Consider the following 22,821-nt stretch of genomic DNA (forward strand, 5'->3'; position numbering starts at 1 on the left):
TTATTAGGATGATTTAAGTTTAACGAGTAAGTTCTGAGTTCATTCTTGCCACGTCTCTGAGTTTGCTTACAGCTGCAAGGCTCTTAAATACAGTAACAAAGTATTTGTATTTCTTTACCACTAACCTCTGGAAATTATATTACAATACTGTTCAAGAGTTTTGCGCTGTGTTGTAAATTAGTCTCCATGAAAAATGTGCCAATAAGGGCATCATTTGCAGAAAACGTCCATTTGAAATCAAAACTGAGTGTCACGATACGGACTGTGTTGTGACAGCTGAAACGCACAAGCGAAACGTCGTTCGGAGGATTCCTACGGACCGTGAACGCAGCACTGGACTCAGCCCTCCCATCCACCCTCTGTATCGATGTAGTTGTTTCAAAGATGGCGGACTTCCTGCCGTCCCGCTCCGTTTTATCTGCATTTTTCCCCAACTGCCTCCTTACAAGGGGCGAGGCAGAGCAGCTGCGGAAATCCAAAGAGATAGATAAGTGTATTCATCGAGACAAGACTTATGTTAAAAGGCTTGTAAAGATCTTATTGCTCGGGGCGGGAGAAAGCGGCAAGTCCACTTTCCTCAAGCAAATGCGTATTATTCATGGGCAGGACTTCGATCAGAAGGCCAAAGAAGAATTCAGGGCTACGATTTTTAGTAATGTTATTAAAGGTAAGCCGACATTATACCGACTGCTTTTCACATATTGAAACAGGTTTGTTCCGACGTGTGTAGAGATGGGGCTGTAGGAGCAGCCAGTGGGAAGTTGCTAGCTTCTGTTCAGCCGATTTTCTGTGTTCGACCAAGCTAGTCTGGTTAGCTTGTTGAGTAGCCAAGAAACGCCTCTGCTGCTTGTGTGTGCATGGTGGATCTGAACGCAGCACTTGATCGTCTGTGATTAGTAAAAGCTTCGCCGATATTTACGTATGATTTCTGCTCTCTTGTTCAGTCAAAAACATGCAGACTGGTTCGTCTTTATGGACAAAGTTGAGGAAAAGGGAACCAGTTTATTTGGAGTGCACTGGGTGTGTTGTTTATTACTTTTAAGCCTCTAAGTGTTACATAATCGCACTGTAGCGATGTCTTTTTGCGAACCAGGCCAGTTTTTCATTGCTTTGCGATAAAAGAGCAGACGCGAGCATGCTGTATTATGGGAAGTGTTGCCTTGTGTGGGTTGTCATGAAAGTTTTTGTAGGAAGTGCAGGGCCACCCATGCGAGAGCTGCCGTTTTGTTCCAGCTTAACTGGTTTTCATGCTTTCTGGGGATGTTTGCCAACATTTCAACTGGTCTAAACAGATATTTCTAGTCGCAGAATAATCATATTTATGACATTTTATAGGTGAAAATGGACGTTTTGTTTTTGTTGTTGAATTTGAATATAAATATTAAGTCATTTTTTTGTAATCAAATATTGAAGTAAACCGATGTCCAGATTCTAATTGTTGGCCAAAATAGTCAGCAGTTTACAGATGCAAAGTTATTCATTGGGACTTTCTATAGATAATTGATGAATAAATTAAAACATATTAGATAAGACTAATCTATAAAGGACCATTCATGTCTCTTTAAACATTGTTGAATAACTGAAATCTCACAACCTGCAACCTAACAGGAAAGGAAAAACCAGCTGTTTGTGGAGAAGCACAGCAAACCGTGACCGACAGTTACACAGCAAACAATCATCAAAGGCATCTGGTAGAGTGAGGCACGTCTGTGGCGCTATGCTCATCACAGCACCATACTTTAAATCATCTAGGTTACTGTTAGCTGAGCTGACATAATTCTGCCCCGTACACGAGGAGGTTTTCTAGTTTTATTCAGTGACGTCTTTAAACTTGTTAAACTTGAGACACAGTTGCAGGCACTGGAGCTCCGAGTGCTCCGAACCTGTGGTTTCACACGTGTTTCACGTTGATACAGATCATACGTTGATTTCAGGGTTTTTCCAGAAAAAAACAGCATCAACTAACTAACTAGGCCTACTTTAAAGAATGATACCGTCCTACTTCCTTAACGTTTCGTCAACATTGAAGGATTCTTATGACCTGCAGCACATTTCCTCTTTCTACCGTCACTCTAACAATTGCTGACAGATGGCATATAAATCTTTTCAGGGTGGGACTCTCACCATGAAGTTTGGGAGTGATTCCTTTAGATTTCTTAGAGCAACTTTCTTATAACAGAGATGAGCAATTTCATCCTGGATGGCGAAATATCGAAATTTGTCAATCCCACCATGATTTCACGAAAACTCGCTTTGCAATTTAACGTCACCGCTGTCTTTACACTGAACGAAGATAACTGATCTGACCAAATCCCTCAGAGGAGTTGCTAAAAATACAAGATCTGAAAATATCACCAAAATTATACATTGAGTTAAAAATGGCTGACTTCATGTTGTTGGTTCTTTTTGTTGAGACTTTTTACGCCCTGTTGTCTTACAGGCTGCCAAATGTCAGACTCATAGATGAAACGTAGTGCAGCGGCTGCTTTTTGAAATTTTGTAGGTGGTGCTTGGAGACAGTGTGCAATAGGGCTGCCACGATTAGTCGACTACTCACGATTACGTCGACTATCAAAATCGTCGACGACTGATTTAATAGTCGACGCGTCGTTTGAAGCTTTGCAAGCTCACAAAAGACGCAGGAATAAGTAGCAGGATTTAAGAGTGTAATAACGGACTGAAACAGAAGATGGCAGCACTGCATGTACAAGGATGCCAGCTGCTGTTAAACCCCGAAGAAGAAGAAGCTGTGTCCCAGAATTCATAGCGCCCCAGCTCAGTTTCCAACAATGGCGGCAGCTAGTTAGTTTTAATATCCATCCATTCGCTTCCGCTTATCCTTTTCAGGGTTGCGGGGGGCGCTGGAGCCTATCCCAGCTGTCATAGGGCGAGAGGCGGGGTACACCCTGGACAGGTCGCCAGTCTGTCGCAGGGCCAACACACAAGGACAGACAACCATTCACACTCACATTCACTCGCACATTCACACAATGGCAATTTGTATTATCCAATTAACCTATCCCCACAAGCTGCATGTCTTTGGACGGTGGGAGGAAGCCGGAGTACCCGGAGGGAACCCACGCAAACACGGGGAGAACATGCACACTCGACACAGAAAGACCCCGGCCTGATGGTGGAATTGAACTCAGGACCTTCTTGCTGTGAGGCAACAGTGCTAACCACCGTGCCACCGTGCTGCCCAGTTTTAATATTACTCTTATTATTCTTTCTGGGTCACAAAATAAAGTTTAACATATTTTCAGGCGAGAATGTAGCTGTGTGAACCTCAAATATCTGCTCAGTTTATCAGGACACCGCATATTTTCAAAAGCGCTCCGACGTTTTCGGAGACGTCTGTTACCCACTAGCTCGATAGCGAGCCGGGGGCTAGGGTCAGTAGAGCCGTGAGAACACCGGACTCCCGGCAAATCGTTTTCAAACCCACCGCCGTCTTTCACTACTCAGGTTAAACATGATATATAAGTCACTTAGATAACTTAAAAATGTTATTGTTTGGCTTTTTTTGTATTTTATTTGTTCCTGAGTAAATCGGTTTGGCTGAGATTAAAGTTATAGTTTTTACACAGCTGAATAAATGTCAAGCAGACAGCTGATTATCAGAAGTGTGAGATGCTGGAGAATTTACTCCGGTGTCCTGTTATATTTTAGATAGCAAGGAGTTTATTAAACTTCACCGAAACAATCTGCAAATGTCATTAAAATTTAATAAACTATCATCTTGTCTTTATTTTTAGTTAGCACCTTAAACACTTAAAGCTGTAAGCTAATGATAGTTATATAAGAGCAGATGCTGCTGGTGCAATAAGCTGTACTTTTACGTTTAATGGATGATGATCTGATTAGTCGACTATCAAAAGAATCGTTTGTGGCCCTAGTGTGCAATATTCCACGACAGCGACTATAAAACATAAATGGCTTCATCACATAGGTGTGTGCCAGGCGTAATCAGGTTTTGTAAGCCCCTCAAATCCCCTTCTGATTCCATGCTGCCAGGGTCATGGCCTCGGATGAAAAGTCACCTGATCTCTGAAGGCTTTCCTGGATAAAGTTGAGGTTGCTGACATCACCCGTCTTCAAACTGTAGCCCAAAGTGTAAAACATGACATTTCCTGTTCCCACTGGGTGGTGCTGTGACCACTGTCAAATATGGCCGTTGAAATGTGTTCAGGGGTGTCGACTCACGCGTGAGAAGGTTGGTCAGGATTGGACAGTCTGTGTGTGAATGATGGCAAATTAAAATTTCCTGGCGAATGATCAGCGTTTGCTGTGGTGCTGCTCCAGAGCCCCTTTTAAATCACCAATGTTCAAGGCCAGTAAAATACTTACATTTTCACCGGGTCTCACCCATGTTAAAGTGCCAAAAACCTGAATAATAATAAACTGAGTAGATAGACTTGGGCTGCTTGGCTCCTACGTTGGCCTTTGTTAGTAATAGATGAGGAAAATTAAAAAGTTCAGTAAGAATCCTTTTAAAAACAAACTGCATGCTTGATTTTGGTGTGTCCTCTGTCTGCAGTGCTACTGCTTTCAGATGGTTCCCGTTCTGACCACCACGTGTCAGATTTGATCTTTGTATGGACCGGAGCACCCAGAGCATTGTGCTAACTGGACTTTACTCACAGGGCTTCACACAGCCTGTTTCATCCACACAGTGCTTTCTGTCTGACACTGTCACATCTCCACTGTCCAGCTGATGCATCGGACAACAACTTGCTGTTAGTATCTCATCAAGGAAATCTGGCCCGCAGAGGGGAACAGGTAGCATTAGCACAGCGTCACAAGGACGTTCAGGTCAGTGTGCCATACAGTTCATTAGAGTGAGTTTATGGCACCCCTTAACTTAATGCACATGTGAGTGTTTACTGGTCCAGAGATGTTCAGTCTGCTAATAATGGTTCAGTATGCACATGTGACTTATATGCTTCTGAATGTGGCCGTTTCACGTGGCAGGAGTATCAGGCAGTTCCTGGAGAATGGTGCAGTTGATACCACTGACTACCCCCTCGCTCACCCAGATCTTATAGAAATATGTTTCAGGCCGTTTAACGGCACCAGGATGGACCTGAGTGATGCCCCGATCGTGTCATTTGTAGCACATACCCAGTGCATAGAAGAATACATATCCACCATGATTGTTCATCCAGTTTAGTTTTCTACCATTGTTACCACATGAAGTGTTGGCCCTAGTCATCATATCCTGCCTAGAAATGTTCCTGCCCTTGTGCTAATGCAGAGTCACAGTCAGATATATGAAACGTGCGTACTTGCTGATCTTGTTGTTACCAGCTTACGTATTGTGAACCCCGGGCTCGTGCATGCTGCCTGCAGTCTGTTGAGCTGAAGTGTAGAAAGTAGTGACGATGTTAAATACATGAATCAATCATGTCTGAGGAGGAAGTCAGAAAGGCCAAAGGGACAGTGACTGTGGCTCGCTGTCACACAGAGTCTGGATGTTAAAGTTCAAAAAGTAAATGAGATCAGAAAAAGAGAAAGCAACAAAAAGCCTGATCTGTCAGCCTGAGATCAGAAACTCAGGGAAGTGAAAAACTCATTATTGACATGAGGTAGTGACGCCTGTTACTACAAAACTGCCAGAATACAGAGTAAGACAAAAATATTGCTGCATGTCAAAGCTGATCTGCAAACACACAGTTCATCGTGGAAGGGTTTCTGATTGGTGGCAGTTTGTAAACACCCGTCTGACACACACGTGCAGCTCTGTGTTTCTATGCCAGGCGAGCAGTCTCAATCAGTCTCTTTCATACGCTCATTGGGCTGAAGGTGCTGAATTTGAATCGACCAATCAGCAGCAGCCTGTGTGTGATCCCTGGGCAGGAAATCCCTGCTGAGATACAAACACACTGTGGGTCCCACTGAGAAACCTGTGACAGCGTGAGCACGACGACACGTGTGTGAGTCTGCAGCACTGAAACAATGGCCCCGGAGCAGCTGGCGTTGTTGTGGATGCAGACTGTGTCCTCGTTGAAATCGTGTGGTTCACTGTGTTTGTGTAAAGGTCGTTTCTTTTTCTTTTTTTCTTTCTTTCTTTTTTTTTGCGTCCCGTTTGGATCTTTAGCATCAGAATTGTTGTCTTAAGGCCAAGAAAGATGCCAAGCAGATTTATTTTACCAAGTGGATCATCATGGCCTTGCCATATTGGTCCATTTGTTTGACCTTTATTATAATTATGAATTTATTTTATTTTCAGTTGCTACAAACGGGACAGACATGACTGGGGGATAGGACAGGGAGAAAGAATGAAAGAAAGAGAGGGAGAGAAAGAAAACCAAAGGGGAGAAGAGACGGTGAGAAGGGGGGGAAGAAAGAAAAGAAAAAAAAACAAACAAACAAAAAAACAAAAAACACCTGGATCACCTGTATGGAGAAAAAAACAGAAGAGAAAGCAAACAACAAAGAGCAACATAATAAAAACAGCACCATCACAATAAACTAGCTAGCAGTAGATATCAGTAAATACTAAATAATAAACGATATTGTGCAGCACGCAAGATAGACAGCGCACAATGTGCTTTGAGGCAGCAGCCAAGAAAGCTGTAGTCCGCCTCTGTGATCACCCGTGTGTACACCTGTGAGCATGGACGCTTGTTTTTAAAAGGTTCCTTCATGTAATGATCTGCTAGAGGGTGTGGGGGGGCCACAGCCCCGTCCTCCAGGGCATGAAGCAGGTATGGAGGAGATCAAAACTCCAGACATCCAGAGGCCCCCAGAACACAAGAGACCAAGGAAGACCAACAGAGGGGCAGCCGCGCCACTGTCCCAGTAAGAGCTGAGGAGAGTCCCAGATGAGGGCTCACTCAGCAGCCGCGGAGCAGAAGCCAGGGGGAGTTGCAGTGACGCGCCCGTGAGCTCCGCCGGCAGCCAGCCGTGCCTGAGTGACCGAGCCCCAGGCCGAGAGGCCGGGGGCACCCCACCTCCGAAGTGGCCCGAGCGAGCCCCAGGCTCCAGGCCCCGATAAGCGGCCGCCAAGGAGTGAGCTGGTGTGTACCCGGACGCCCATCCCCGGACACAAAGAACCACCAACGCACCGATGTCTGAGGGAGTCCGCCACTGGCAGGGGAAGTGGTGGTGGGGGGAGATAGGCCTCCAAACCTTGGAGGGCCTGAGATGTCCCCAGAGAGGTGGCGTCTGATACCCAACCTGACATATAGACACAGACATACAGGCACACACAGATACAAACATCCATTCCCACCCTCATGCTCTCATATGCACTTACTCCACACTCAACCAACGTGGAGACAGACATAAAGAGACGCTGTACACACGATCACACTCCCCAAGCGTACTCTACAAACCGGGTCTAGGTACCCTTGCCCCTGGAGGGGGAACTGCACCCAGACCCAGGTGGTGTTACCCTTTTCCCTGCGGTGGGGGGAGGCAGACCGCCCCGACTCCGCAGCAGCAGGGAGGCCCCACACTCCAGACCGCAGTCGGACGGCCAACTCCTCCTCCTAGCCCCCCCCCCCCCCCCCCCCCCCGCTCCAGCAGGTCGCAGAGAACGGGGGTGAGAGAAGACTCCAAACCTCCCTCCACCCGCTCATTGTAGTGTTGATGCATGTGTGTTCTAAGGTGCATTTAAAACCCAGGAGGGCATGGAGCTACCTGCCAGAGAGCAGCAGGTAAGCGCATGGTCCCTCCTGCTAGCCCTCAATGTCTACGTGTATTTAAAATTGAGAGGTGGGCAACGACGCCAGGGGTGAGGTGTACACCCTGATGGTACTTTGGACTCCGTGTATCGTGCCCACCCCCAAGATCCTATATGTATGTGTAATGAGAGTGTGAGTAATGTGAATGTCTAAGTTGTGGGATAAAATTGAGGCAGAGGCAGCCAGAAGGGGACGGGGGGGGGGGGGGTAGCCTCCTCTGCACCCTGGTGACATACCCCTACTCCAAGGCCCTGCATTTGTGGGTGGTTGTGGTGGAGCGGGAAGAGGGAGGCAGCTGGAGATGGGGAGGGAAGGAAGGGAGGGGCAGGTGACCCCTCCCTGGGGCCAGCTCCCCCGCTGACCCCAGTAGGCACTCCCATACTCCGCGACCCGCCAGGGAAAGGGGGCCCAGGCCCATCCAGACCGGGCCCAGTGCAGCAGCGCCCCCCGGCCCCACAGAGCCCAGGACAGTCCACCCAACCCCACCACAGAGAAAACTGCACCCACCCCACCATCCACTCATCTTCCAGACTACATGAGACAATAAACACTCAGGCTGAGATCTTCCTCCACCTCTCCTGTATCTCCCCCTCCTGCAGAGAGCTCCTGGGGAGAGGAAAGGTCGTTTCTTAGTGAGGACAGCCACAGCTGCATGTATCACACATGTATGTTTGGCTGTGAAAGAGAGAGAGGTGTTTTTGTCAGCTTATCGTCCACCCTCAGATTTTAGAGCAGGTGATGTCATCACGCAAAATTCTTCATTAAACTTAAACTGTTTGAAAACATTAAACATAATATATTAAGAGAACACCTTAATAGATCGAGGAGCGGTTTTAAGTTCTCCTCTTGCTCCAAGTCTTTGGAGGCTTTGAAGAGGAGTTTCTCTCCTCGTTTGAAGAGAAACCATCAAACGTTACAAAAATGAAAGTAAGAGCACAGTCCTGATATGCAGAAGTAGTTAAGCACACAAAACGTACGGAAGAATAAAACAGAACAATGATAAAGACGTGGAGCTCAGCAATGCAGAAGCTTAAACAGTGTAACTTCCTCTAATCTTATTCATCTCTCTCCTATGTTGTTTTCCCAAATACAGAAATGTGCTTCATTGTCAGGGCAGCTTCTGAAACCACGGTTACCAAAGTATCACAGTTCATTAGTAATAATCAGCCTGGCTCAGCGATGGTCAGAGCGCTGGTAGCTGCACCAATCAAGTTTATCATCATTGTCTGATTCCAAATAGACGGCGTCGGCCTCGCTGTACTTTCATGTTGCACACTGGCAGCACAGACATGTGTGGGCAGCACAGACATGTGTGGGCAGCACAGACATGTGTGGGCCTGCACAGGGAGTGGTGTTCCTGACTCATCCTCATCAAATGAGGAAACACAGGAGGATAGTTAGGACTGCTGCTGTGTTGTTGTTGTTGTGTAACTTTGTAAATGCAGACACGCGTGTTAGTAGCGTCTCAATTCCCCCTCTGCTGTTTTGGTCTTGTTTTTCAAACAAAGGTCAGAGTCGATCTTATGTCAGTAATCTGGGGTTATTACACAGAGCTGCTGGTTTGCTTTCCTCCCCAGCACCTGTGTCATGGTTGCTTCCAGATGCTTTTCTCATACAGTCACTGGCAGCTGTGAGCTCCATGACTTTTGTGTAGCTTTGCAGATGTTGCTCGTTGTAATCTCACAGACCATGAGATGTTCTAAAGAGACAGTCACATCCTGTCTCCATGACTCCCTGTGTTCCTGTGTCATGAAGTATACAAATACATTTACATGTTTTCATACATGTATGTCTTTGTGGTATTTTTTCACTATTTGCACTGTTTAGTGATCTTATAAGTCAAATTGTAAAAGTGATATGCAGATGAGTCAGTTATGAAGCTGTAACTTGGAGCCCACATCTGGCCCAGCACACAGATCGCTCATGTGTTTTTGTCACTGTCTGCAGGCATTCGAGTGTTAGTGGATGCTAGAGAGAAGCTGCACATCCCATGGGGTAACACGTCCAACCAGCGGCATGGAAACACTATGATGGCATTTGACACTCGGTCGGCGATGGCTCACGGTCACGGCATGGTGGAGCCCAAAGTTTTTCAGCACTACCTGCCGTCAATCAAGGCCCTGTGGGCGGACCAGGGCATCCAGAATGCCTACGATCGGCGCAGGGAGTTCCAGCTGGTGAGTGAACCTGCTCAAGTCCAGTCAGCTGTCAGGTGACACCTAAAAAACCTTAACTGGTATTCTCACCAAACGCTCAGCTGAAATCGTTATTTAACCCTGTCATGCAGAAATTGTGACAACCTCAGTCTGGATTTTATTCTTTAGTATTTTTATCCATCTTCAGTCATGAAAAGATGAATAACAATCCTGATTGAGGTCGTCATAATGCATGACAGGGTTAAATGACAATAACTACAATGATACAGGTCATACATCTGTAGTAACATTAAAGGACCAGTGGGTGGCAGAGTGTGGGGCGACACATCAGAGTGTAGTGGTTTATGTGCAGGTACACCATCAACACTGACACAAACACAACAGCCTTTGAATAGCTGTCCACTGTAGTGACCAGTATGGTGAAAGGGTGACAGCAGGGGCCAAACAAGATAAACATTTATTGAACACTCAAACAATGTTTTTTAAACATAAATGTGAAGAAAAACCGACAGGAATATTATTCCAGTTTAAATAAACTTAAAAAAAGAAACTTTAACTTTAAATATCCTGTCAAAATGATGCAAGTTAGAAATATGAACATGCTGCCAAAACCCCAGAAAAAGTAAATGAGAGCAAACACAAGGTTGGAGCCGCATGTAGACGAGCTGGGCGCTGCTGCAGGAGTGGAGCTAATAAACTGTGCGGGCCATTCAGTGTCTTTCCCTGAGTGCATCGTTACACTGCAGCTGCATCTGAATCTGCACAGGTGCAGCTCAGCAAAGTGCGCTGACTTGGTTCAACATTACTGCAACAGGGAAAGTGAGGCAGGCTGCACTGGTGCATTAGTGACAGCATCACTTGAAACGCCTTCACTGCATCACACATGTCCATGAACTGACAGGTTTCCTTGCTGAGCTCAAAAACTCTGTTGAACTTTTATCCCAACTCAGCCAGCGGAGCTCTGCATGAAGGAATGTCGGCAAACTCTGAATCTATTTCCCACATAAAAGACTGAAACTGACGGTGATTTAAACTTTTAGCTCAGGTAAAATGTACGGTCTGCGTCACGGTGACCATTACATGCTCCATTTTTAGGACTTCACCACACAGCCTTTCCTGGTGTGTGATGCAGTGATGTGCTGTTAACTCACCGGTACATTTCTCCTGCATCTTTACTCGCATCCTGCTGACTAGTCCGCTTTTTTCACCGCACAGCACCGGCGCTCCATCTGTTGTAAGTCCAACAAGTTTGTCCCAGGGCATTTTCATGTCGTTACACTTTGACATACGTTTTAAAAAATGTCTTTTCCTGTTGTTGTCCCGTGCATCGATTTAATGTCCAATATTTCCTCTCCACGGATGAAGATGGTCAGCTGTGCAACGTCCATCATGTCTGTCCTTTCATCCACAGCCGACTATGCAATAAAGTTTTTGCTTCTTTCACACAACTGTGTTCTTAAATCAGTGACCATCTCACAAACCCGATCAGCAATCGTATTTCTGCTCAGGCTCACATTTGCCAAAGTCTGTGTTTTGTCTGGACACAAGACGTCGCACAGCTTCATCCTGCAGCTCTTCAGAGTGGTACCGGGCTGATTTGGCTCCTCTGCTACAATAAAACTTGCTTTCACAACAGCTTCACTTTGTGGTTTTGCTCTGGTGACAAACGTCTGCTGAAACGTCAGATTCTTCTTTAGCTCTTCTACTTCCTGTAGTTTCTGCGTTTCGGTTTTTCGGCTTATCCTGACGTTTTGTCTCGTAGTGCCGTCTTAAATTAAATTCCTTCATTACAGCCACATTAGCTCCACTAATAAGACGCACGGGTTTACCAGCATGTCTGTAAACATATATTCAGTCTCCCACCGGCGCTGAAAGGCTCTGCTTTCAGAATCGTTTCTCGCCACCATTGTGAGCGGCGAGCTTCACAATAACAGAAGTTTGGCTTGATTGACGCGGGAATGTTCCCAGGTAGCCTAGCGTTCAGCAAGGAGGCTGCAGCGCTGCATTATGGGATCTGTTGTCTGTGTGTTATTAGCGTCTCATATCGCCGGGCCATGCATAACAGTAATAAAAAATCTATATAAAATGATCTGGCGGGCCGGAAGTGGCCTTGACTTTGACACATGTGGGTTAGAGGATGTTTGCATTCACTGAATCAAACAACCCACTAGGGCTGCCACGATTGGTCGACTAGTCACGATTACGTCGACTATCAAACTCGTCGACGACTGATTTAATAGTCGACGCGTCGTTTGAAGCTTTGTAAGATCACAAAAGACGCAGGAATAAGTAGCAGGATTTAAGAGTGTAATAACGGACTGAAACAGAAGATGGCAGCACTGCATGTACAAGGATGCCAGCTGCCGTTAAACCTCGAAGAAGAAGAAGCTGTGTCCCAGAATTCATAGCGCAGCCCAGCTTAGTTTCCAACAATGGCGGCAGCTAGTTAGTTTTAATGTTACTCTTATTATTCTTTCTGGGTCACAAAATAAACGTTTAACATATTTTCAGGTGAGAATGTAGCTGTGTAAACCTCAAATATCTGCTCAGTTTATCAGGACACCACATATTTTCAAAAGAGCTCCGACGTTTTCGGAGACGTCTGTTACCCGCTAGCTCGATAGCTAGCCGGGGGCTAGGCTAACTAGAGCCGCGAGAACACCGGACTCCCGGCTAATAGTTTTCAAACCCACCGCCATCTTTCACTGCTCAGGTTAAACATGATATATGAGTCACTTAGATAACTTAAAAATGTTGTTGTTTGGCTTTTTTCAGTATTTTATTTGTTCCTGAGTAAATCAGTTTGTCTGAGATTAAAGTTTTTACACAGCTGAATAAACGTCAAGCAGACAGCTGATTATCAGAAGTGTGAGATGCTCGAGAATTTACTCCGGTGTCCTGTTATATTTTAGATAGCAAGGAGTTTATTAAACATCACCGAAACAATCTGCAAATTTCATTAAAAATTAATAAACTATCATCTTGTCTTTATTTTTAGTGAGCACAGACCTTAAACACTTAAAGCTGTAAGCTAATGATAGTTATATAAGAGCAGATGCTGCTGGTGCAATAAGCTGTACTTTTACGTCCAATGGATGATGATCTGATTAGTCGACTAATCGCAAAATTAATCCGTGACTAGTCAACTATCAAAATAACCGTTTGTGGCGGCCCTACAACCCACCAAACCCACGATACAGTTGGAAGAAACAGGTAGTTCCAGTTTTTCAGGTTTCCACATGCCACGGTCTCTGCAGTGAGGCTGACTGTTGCATATCTACCCTGGATGACACAAACACAGCTGAACCCTTATTCATGGGAGTTTCACTAGTAATCAAAAGCCGCCATCTTCTTCTGATGCCACCCACAACCTCAGATGAAACCACTGCCTGCTGTCTGAGCATGCTCTATGGTTCATCTTTGCTTTTAGATAAAGACGGGGAGAATAGATGAAGGAGACCTGAGTGTGCCCCCGCCCAGGGTCAGAGGGGATGGGCTTCAGTGTAGAGCAGGGCGATATGGCCAAAAATATTTATCACGATATATATTTGAAAATTTGTGATAACGATATAACTGACGATATAATTGATGCGAGACAAAATACAACTCCACAACATTATTAGCACAAAAAAAACCCATCCATTGATTGTCACTTAAACAAGCAGCTGTTTTTATGTACATTAAAGCTTTATAAAAATGTAACAGTGCAAATGCAAATTCCTTGCTGAAAGTTTAACCAAAAGGCATTTCCAGTACAAATGGGCTGACATATCCTGAGCATAACCATGTATAATATCCACTGAAGTTAAAAAGAGGTGCTTTGCAACATTAAACTGCAGTGTGCCAAATAAAAAAGTCAAATATGTATTTTTCGGACCATAAGGTGCACGGGATTATAAGACACATTAAGCGAAACAAAGCAGTCAGATAAATCAAACTATTCAACTCATTCTTCTTGCTTCCTCCACTTCTGTACCATCGATTCATTAATGCTGTATTCTATCACAGCTGCTCTATTCCCATGTTGTTGCAGTATAAGATAAGATAAGATAACCTTTATTAGTCCCACACGTGGGAAATTTGTTTTGTCACAGCAGGAAGTGGACAGTGCAAAAGTTATGAGGCAAAAATTAGAATACAATAAGAATAAATACAGTACACAACTGTACAGAATAGAATAAAATAAAATAAAATACTATATACAGTAGAATAAAATAAAATAAATATACAATAAGATAAAAATAGAATACAAATACAAATACTATATACAACTGAGTAAAAATACAACGATGACAGAAAGGATTATTGCACTTAGTATTATTGCACATGTGTGGGTGTGTGTTTTTGATCAGTTAAAGTCTTTGTTGTGGAGTCTGACAGCAGTGGGGAGGAAAGACCTGCGAAATCTCTCCGTCCCACACCGTGGGTGCCGCAGTCTCCCACTGAAGGAGCTGCTCAGTGCTGTCACAGTCTGCTGCATGGGGTGGGAGATGTTGTCCAACAGGGATGACAGCTTAGCCACCATTCTCCTGTCACTCACCACCTCCACTGGGTCCAGAGGGCATCCTAGAACAGAGCTGGCCCTTCGGATCACCCTGTTCAGTCTCTTCCTGTCCCCAGCAGAGATGCTGCCGCCCCAGCAGACCACGCCATAAAAGATAGCAGAAGCCACAACAGAGTCATAGAAGGTCTTCAGGAGTGGGCCCTCCACTCCAAACGACCTGAGTCTCCGCAGCAGGTACAGCCTGCTCTGCCCTTTCCTGTAGAGGGCGTCTGAGTTATGAGTCCAGTCCAGTCTATTGTTCAGATGAACACCAAGGTACCTGTAGCTGTCCACAGCCTCAATGTCCATACCTTGGATGTTCAGTGGTTGCAGTGGAGAATGCTTGTGCCTGTGGAAGTCTACCACCAGTTCCTTGGTTTTACTGGCGTTGATCTGGAGGTAGTTCAGCTGGCACCAGTCCACAAAGTCTTGGGTCAGACCTCTGTACTCCTTGTCGTCCCCATCAGTGATGAGGCCGACTATTGCAGAGTCATCAGAGAACTTCTGCAGGAAGCACTGGGTGGAATTGTGGGAGAAGTCTGCAGTGTAGATGGTGAAGAGGAACGGAGCCAGAACCGTTCCCTGTGGGGCCCCCGTACTGCAGACGACCCTGTCCGACACACAGCCCTGAGTCCTCACATACTGTGGTCGGTCGGTGAGGTAGTCCAGGATCCAGGTAGTGAGGTGATGGTCCACTCCAGAGTTCACCAGCTTGTCCTTTAGAACCGAGGGAAGAATGGTGTTGAAGGCACTGGAGAAATCAAAGAACATGATTCTCACAGTGCTTCCAGCGGTCTCCAGGTGAGCGAGGGAACGATGTAGGAGGTGAATGACGGCATCATCCGCTCCAATGCCAATGTATATGAATGACTAACCTCGTATTGTGGATGGATTATCTCAGTTGTTCTCCTGGCTGAAGTTTGGTCCGTTTACAGCATCCTGCCATGCGATTGCATTTGTCCCTAACCATCAGGAACCTTAACGTTAACTTTTATAAGGGGAAAAGTGTTAGTGTTCATCCTCCAGCTTCACTGTGTTTATGCTAACACAGCTGTGTCGCTAGCGATCACGTAGCACATCATTAAATACCAGCTAGCCCAACTTCAGTAACCCTACAAACGTCACTGCTGTTTAGTTTCCTGTCTTCATTTATGTTGGAAGTGATAGCAGAGCTGTACGTTTGAATGTTTTCAGAAATCTCTCAGTCAGAACATGCTATATCATGGAAACTAGCGAGCTAACCTCCTGCTAACTTCTAACTTAAATGTAATAAATTCTGTTTTCATGGATGCCTGGAATTTAAACTTCATAGTTATACCTGGTAAAGCAGCAATGCTGATTGTTTTATTAAAGATGAAAGAATTTAGACAGTTTTTAACTCTCAGTGATGTTCGTTTGACTTTGGGACCTGAAGACGGAGTTTCGGACCCAGATTACTCCCAGATTTATGAGCACCTTAGTGCGACAAATACGGCAATAACGACGGCCCGCCTGCATGTTCTACAAAAAAACTGTGCTTTGGTGTGTATCTGACGGACAAACACCAAACCAGTTCCACATCACTGAAGTTGCACCATTTTTACAAACCAATTCTGGTTCATCCATTTCACTCAACGATCCGCGTTCCCCCTTCTCATTCTCCGTCGCCGCCATGGTTTTTCCACCATGTGCGTATGAAAACAAAGCCACTGCGCATGTGTGTTTTACCCATATTTTATCGTGATATTTTATTTTCTTATTGTTGCCCAAAATTATACCGGTATTACTGTGAACGGTATAATATGGCCCAGCCCTACTCCAGTGCTTAGTAATATGGATCCATGGCTTGAGACAGTAATGAGAGAGGAAACCTACAAAGATGCAGTCTGAGTGCTGCGTACCTGCAGGATACAACAGGGCTTCGTAGACACCAACAAAGCTGTGATGGTTTGGGTTTAGCATCACTGGCTGAACTGGGTCATACAGGTACTGTTTTATTATTTGGCTCTGACTCCCAGGCAGTCCCATTACATGGACAGTTTCTACTGTTCAGCTGCTCGAGCTAATCCATGAGCTTGGCTCTAAAAACCTTGTAGGATTGTGTTGTGGATGCATCAGTCTAAAAGCAGCTAAATGTATTTTTCTAAAAGAAAAAGGATGGGTGGTATCCCATTAAGTAAATGACATTAATGCGAACACCTCCCATGCAGAGGAGGGTCTCATGTGTCACATCTGACATGGATCTCCACTCTTTCTCTTTCAGGGGGAGTCGGTCAAGTATTTCCTGGACAATTTGGAAAAACTCGGACAGTCGGTAAGTCCCAAACACACACTAACAGAATAAAAGTGTAGTAACACAACTTTGTGTGTTATTTTACACATTTAGGGACAAAGTCTCAGACATGTGGACGATTTTAGCCAAAAACTGAAAACTGCTAAGAGCTTAACTCAGCAGTTTCAAACTATCCAGCTGTGACGAGGAGACGAATGAGTTTGTTTTTCAGCTGTTTCACTGGACCGTGAGTTACTCTTTGACATGTTTAGCTCAGTTCACGAGGCCTGGCACTGAAACTGAACTGGGCTTCCCAGAAACTAGATCATCCATCCCTCCACCCATCCCTCCCTTCATCCACCCATCCATCCAGCCATCTAGCCATCCATCCTCCCATCCCTCCATCCCTCATCCATCCACCCATCCCTCATCCATCCACCCATCCATCTAGCCATCCACCCATCTAGCCACCCATCCATCCATCCCTCCACGCACCCATGCATCCACTAATCCATCGACCCAGCCACCAATCCATCATTACAGTCTATTCGTGATTTAATAAGGGAGTGGATTGTTTTTTGGATTTTGTTTCCCACACGTGGCGAGGTCGGTTTGATAGTTTTTCCCTGTAAAAAATGAAATCATTATTTAAAAACTGCGTTTTGTGTCATCTGTGTCCAAGAGCCGAACATGCACACATAAATCATAAGAGTTTTTCATGCACTGTAATTCTGCATCGAATATGCTGATATCAGTAAACCTGTAAATGAAATGCAGAACACCAGATTATACTTCCAAAGTTTTGATGTGCCATAATTGGATTTTCAAATGTGGAAAAACAAACACTGACAACATCTAAGGACATCAGAAGGCAGTGGGATTTTCCCGCACTATGACAACACATGTCTGGTCTCATCTGGGAGGTTATTGGTGATATTTTCTTTGCGTTAGCTTTCAGAGATTAACTGTGAATCCCAGAACGTTGTGTTTTCCAGGTCTGGTTCGGTGTGTGGCATTAGTTAGTGTGTTTATTTAGCCACTTTCTTTGGATATTCCTGCAATTCAGAGCCGTGTAAAGATCAAAAGTACTTTTTTAATCTTTTAGATAAAGAGCATAAATAAAAGTAAAAGTTCTTTAAGGACCACAGAGCAGCCTTTTGTGTCTGACAGTGAAACGTCAGACGACTTTGAAGGGAGACGCTGAGTGCTGAGGGTGTGGACAGTGGTGCGAGTACTTTGAGGAGCTCCTCAGTCCTATTGGCATGTCACAGGGCAACAACAGTCTGGGGATGGGGGTGATTTGTCCATCAGTAGGGATTGAGTTCACTATAATCAAACCACACTGCTGGGCAGGCTCTGCACGGCTCTGCACGGCTCTGCATGCTGTGGGTTGTCCTGGTTGATGCGCCTCCACAGCAATGCATGGAATTTAAAGCCAGTGCCTTAGGACTGTAGGATTGGCACATTGGGAGGTCATCTTTTCTTTTGGTAGCTGATCTCTGAGTTTCTTTTAAAAACAGTTGTTTGTTTTGTTTGTTGTGTTTTTTAAGTAACTCTTAAGTAGATCAGTGCAACTTTACCAGTGTAAAGTGTTTTGGTGTAAATCTTGACAAAAGCATATCACACTGCAACACTTATCTGCTTGCAGGACTACCTTCCCAGCCAGCAGGACATCCTTCTGGCCAGAAAACCCACCAAGGGCATCCACGAGTATGATTTTGAGATTAAGAATGTGCCTTTCAAAATGGTGGACGTGGGTGGGCAGCGCTCTGAGAGACGGCGCTGGTTTGAATGTTTTGAGTCGGTCACATCCATCCTCTTCCTTGTGTCCTCCTCTGAGTACGACCAGGTGAGTTATGTGGAAGCAGAGTGTTGCTCAGTATGCTAACCTGGCTAAAGATTCAGCTAACAGCAGTTAGTTGGGTCTTTGTCTTCTTACTGAGTTCAGATTGATTGGAAAGCCTGTCTCGAACCCTCTGATGTTCTGTCTACTGGTGTTTTTCATGGAAACCTTCACTAAGTATCCTGCTTTGTTTACTTTGGTTAATGTCATTTAGGGATGTTTTTGTCCAGTGGTGAAGCAGCTTTGAGTCTAACAGTGGTGTGCAGTGATGCTGATTACATAACGAGTATGTATAACAATAAATGGAGGCGTTTGGGAGAGGGGGGTTGCAAAGCAGCTTGCAGGGCAGCAGCAGCTCCATGCAGGGTGATGCAGTTAGATAGCGTGCCCCAGTAGGATATGCATGAAGGAACCGACTGAGCCAACAGCTGGACAAACGTAGAGACTGATCCATCTGTAGATCTCAGCTAACCTGCAGCGCTCTGGCTGGACTCCACAGTCGGCCTTAACCTCAGTCTGTGCTCAGATTTGGTGGGTGTGCTTACCATCATTAAAATGTTTGAGAACAGGACATCATATTTTAGACTTCAACTTTCCAAAACCACATCAAAGTTGATTTTCCTAGAAGTTTTAGAGGCTTAGTGATCGATGCCCATGATACCACCATCCAGCATGGCTCCGTCACAGTGCACGCTGCTGCGATGGTGAAAGCTACTAGAAATCCTGCTATTTTACTTCTGCTGGTTGAGTCGAGCTGCTTTTCATACCACATGTCTGCGTTCTAACACATCCAGGTGCTCATGGAAGACCGGCAGACTAACCGACTGAGCGAGTCACTAAACATCTTTGAGACCATAGTCAACAACCGGGTCTTCAGCAATGTCTCCATCATCCTCTTCCTCAACAAGACGGACCTGCTGGGGGAGAAGGTGAAGCAAGTGTCCATCAAAGACTACTTCCCCGAGTTCTCTGGTGACCCCATGAGTTTGGCGGATGTCCAGTGCTTCCTGGTGGAATGCTTTCGCAAAAAGCGTCGCGAGCAGCAACAGAAGCCTCCGCAGCAACTGAAGCCTCTGTACCACCACTTCACCACAGCCATCAACACTGAAAACATCCGGCTGGTGTTCCGTGATGTCAAGGACACCATCCTGCACGACAACCTCAAGCAGCTGATGCTGCAGTGAGGGAGCGCGGCAGGGAAGGGCGGAGGCAAAGGGAACATGGCTTGCAGTGTCTCTTTCAGCAGCCATAGGAGGAGCGGACAGCGCCACTGCTTTCACCCACCCAGGATTTGGCTCTGCCCCTCACTGTTGAACTTGACTGTGTATTAAAGCAACCACTACTATGGCCACTCCCCCCTGTGCTTCTTTGCTTAACAAGCGTGTTCACTGTAACTTATAACAGCCCACTGTGGCTGAGTTCTTCCTGCCCTTAGACCCATGTAACTGACCTGTAGTCCTCACTCTCTCAGGCCACGCCCACACTCCTGAGCATCCTTTATAGTGTCCCTGTATCCTGCTGGAGAGGAGGGGGTGATGCAGGCCGCTATCAGTGACTGTTACCAAGGTGTTGTTGTAAATGTGCTCTTCACTGTGCCTTGGTGTGGATTTATACTTTTCTAATCATTTTGTTTTCTATTGTATGAACATACTGTTTTAACCTATGCATTTTTCTATCTCATAGGGGTTTACACTTTGACATTTGGACTGTTACAGTTATTCAAAGATGTCGGGGTGCTGCAGACACAAACACGCCGCTTGTTGAAAGCCGGTCGGGGTTTGGGGTGACCCACAGTACTGGTGCTGTTTCTCAGGGCACCATTTCTAAACCACTACTGTGATTTGATACAGTGCAGAGCATGTGTACCTTACCCTTGCACCAGTCAAACGGGTTTCCCCTTTATTTGCCACAAAACCGGCCGGAGTTGTACTTCAGAAGTACTCTGGCCGTCGACCTCAGCCTTATTTTACTGCGAGTGATTTGACCCGTGTGCTTGCACATATGCTAACATGTGATTTGTGGATACTGCCTCATTGACAGTGGTTAAAGATAACACTAAGGGACAAATGTAAAGCGGCTTTTCTCAGACGGATGGCAGATGTTGCAGCGCGGGTTGAGCCCCTGGGTTTTCTTCAGTGGTACAGAGAGAGGGATTTTTCTCCTCAATAGAATTATCGCCTTAAGTGTTGCGTATTGCACTGCAGGCGATGAGGTGGCCATCTTGCCTTTTGTCTTAATCAGCTCTTCATGTTGCAGGCCGCCCCTCACCACAGGGACATATTCCCACTGCAGTCTGTGCAGCTAGTTTCTGCTGGCTGCTCTCGTTTTGTATAAAGTTCACGTGTCCATTCTAACGCATGTGTCCCTCACATCGACCTAAAGCTTGTTGCAACCGCTCTAACTTTCCACACAGTATAATGGTAAGTGTTATTTTGCTACGTGGTGTTTTTGGTTTGGGGTTTTTAAGCAGAAGCAGGCATCTATTAGACTGTCTTGTGTTGTTTAAGGGGCTTCCTGTGTCTTTACAACACGAATGCCACAATCCTGTACGTGTCCCTGCAAATAACAGGCTCCGCTGGTCCATGCTAACCAGTTGTAAAAGTAGTCTTGTTGTCTTTTTGGGGGTGAGCAGTTCCACACTGTAGACTTTTGAACAATGGGAACATTCTGTGTGCGTCAGCATGGGTATTTTTTTTGTACTTTCTAATTGTGATAATTGCTAATGTTGAATAAGTAAAGAATACTTAATGTTAATCACTGTTAATAAGTGTTGTGCACAGACTTGTAACTGAGCTGCAAAGCTTCAAAGGGACACGAGGCAACTGAGAAACTGGCTGAAAAGGTTTGTCTGATGTGACCACAGAACTGTGCATTTACAAATACTATCATTAACTTCTTTGTCTTATCAGATCTGCACCTGCAGTGTTGACTCAACTCAAATAAAGTTTCCTCAAATACAACAGGTGACAAAAACCTGTGTGGGCTGCCAGAGCGATTTCACACTGTGCAGGGAAGGGGGGGGGGGCTTGGAAGAGACCACTCCCATCAGGATGATAGATAATCACTGTCAATGACTGAGTGACCCATCACTAAATGAGGCGGTCAGAGTTTGATTTGTGGGCGTGTCATGTTCAGCTCACTGATGCTGTGACAAAACAGGACCAACTGTGTGTGTGTGTGTGTGTGTGTGTGTGTGTGTCTCGTCTGAGCGTCTCATGTCACTGAAGCTTGTTGTTGAAGTGTTATCAGGACAGGCCTGCACCCTGACACCACCCTGATTGTGATTGTTGTCACACAGAAGCATGAGTGTGTTTGTGAGGTCAGTCTGATGACACTTTTCGTTAGAAGTTGTGCTCCATCAGGATACGTGCCATGTGTACAAAGACACATTAAGCCAAGCAAACTGAGCTCTCTCCATCATTTATCGCTTTGTGCCTGTTTGCATCCATTCTTTACTTTACTGCCATCTTGCTCTCTGCAGCTTCTCTCCTCCTGCTACCCCCCCAAAAGCCCATCTCCATAGAGACTGTGTCAGCTCCCAAACAGACAAAAAACAAACTAAAAACCAGCAACAAACAACTTGAACATAAACAATCACAAAGAAAGAACAATACAGTATCCACATCTGAACCAAAGAGTAACACAGTGAAATGTGGATTATTAAATATTAGGTCTCTCTGCTCCAAGTCTGTTAGTACATGACTTAATAACTGATCAACAAATCGACTTACTCTGCCTTACGTCTTGATGCATGCTCAATCATCCAGGTAAGGAAATCTCCAAAAGTTGATTCTGTTCATCTGGACGTTTTCAGTGGGAGAAACGTTTCGTCGTCATCCAGGTGACGTCTTCAGTCTCAGCTGACTGCAGGTTTCAACCTTATAAACAGGACATAATGACTGAAACCAGCCCAGTGAAGGAACAATGGGCTGGGAGGTGACAGAATGATGCACCAACAATGACCAACTGAGGCCACAAGATGGCAGCGTGAAGGCTGGATGCACACTGGCAGGCCAGGAGCTTTGGCTGCTTTACTTTAGACATAATTGAAACGTACCATTGTTAGATTTGCAGTGCTCGTCCTGATCACTGTCTTTATCAGAATCAGAATACTTTATTCATCCCGAGGGAAATTAGAGTTACAGCAGGCAGCACGCTAATGGCGCATGCACACTCACAAAGGAACCTTCTGACCAACTTTACACAAACATCACATTGGGCAGACATGTCAGAAAGGTAGGCTGATAGGAAAAAACAACGAAAATACATAACATGAGGTAAGAGGAGGAGAAAAAAAACTCCACTCAGACTGAGCTCCTAGTGGGAGAACAGTTTGATAA

General features: G+C 45.3%; 1 protein-coding gene across 1 annotated transcript; it reads left to right on the forward strand.

Moving 5' to 3' along the window:
* The first annotated feature begins 357 nt into the window (after positions 1-357).
* gna13b (guanine nucleotide binding protein (G protein), alpha 13b) lies at positions 358-21,441 on the forward strand. The gene is made up of 5 exons (XM_080904611.1): positions 358-667; positions 9,636-9,865; positions 16,630-16,680; positions 18,287-18,487; positions 19,276-21,441. Exons 1-5 carry the CDS (start codon positions 385-387, stop codon positions 19,663-19,665), a joined length of 1,155 nt encoding a protein of 384 aa, XP_080760737.1. The 5' UTR covers positions 358-384; the 3' UTR covers positions 19,666-21,441.
* The last annotated feature ends 1,380 nt before the right edge of the window (positions 21,442-22,821 follow it).

Source organism: Rhamphochromis sp. 'chilingali', assembly GCF_963969265.1.
Source record: "Rhamphochromis sp. 'chilingali' genome assembly, chromosome: 15".
Taxonomy (NCBI): Eukaryota; Metazoa; Chordata; class Actinopteri; order Cichliformes; family Cichlidae; genus Rhamphochromis; species Rhamphochromis sp. 'chilingali'.

Coding starts and splice junctions, on each gene's coding strand:
- gna13b (XM_080904611.1), top strand. CDS start 385: ATGGCGGACTTCCTGCCGTCCCGCTCCGTTTTATCTGCATTTTTCCCC. Junction 16,681..18,286: donor TGGAAAAACTCGGACAGTCG/GTAAGTCCCAAA, acceptor ATCTGCTTGCAG/GACTACCTTCCCAGCCAGCA. Junction 18,488..19,275: donor CCTCCTCTGAGTACGACCAG/GTGAGTTATGTG, acceptor TAACACATCCAG/GTGCTCATGGAAGACCGGCA.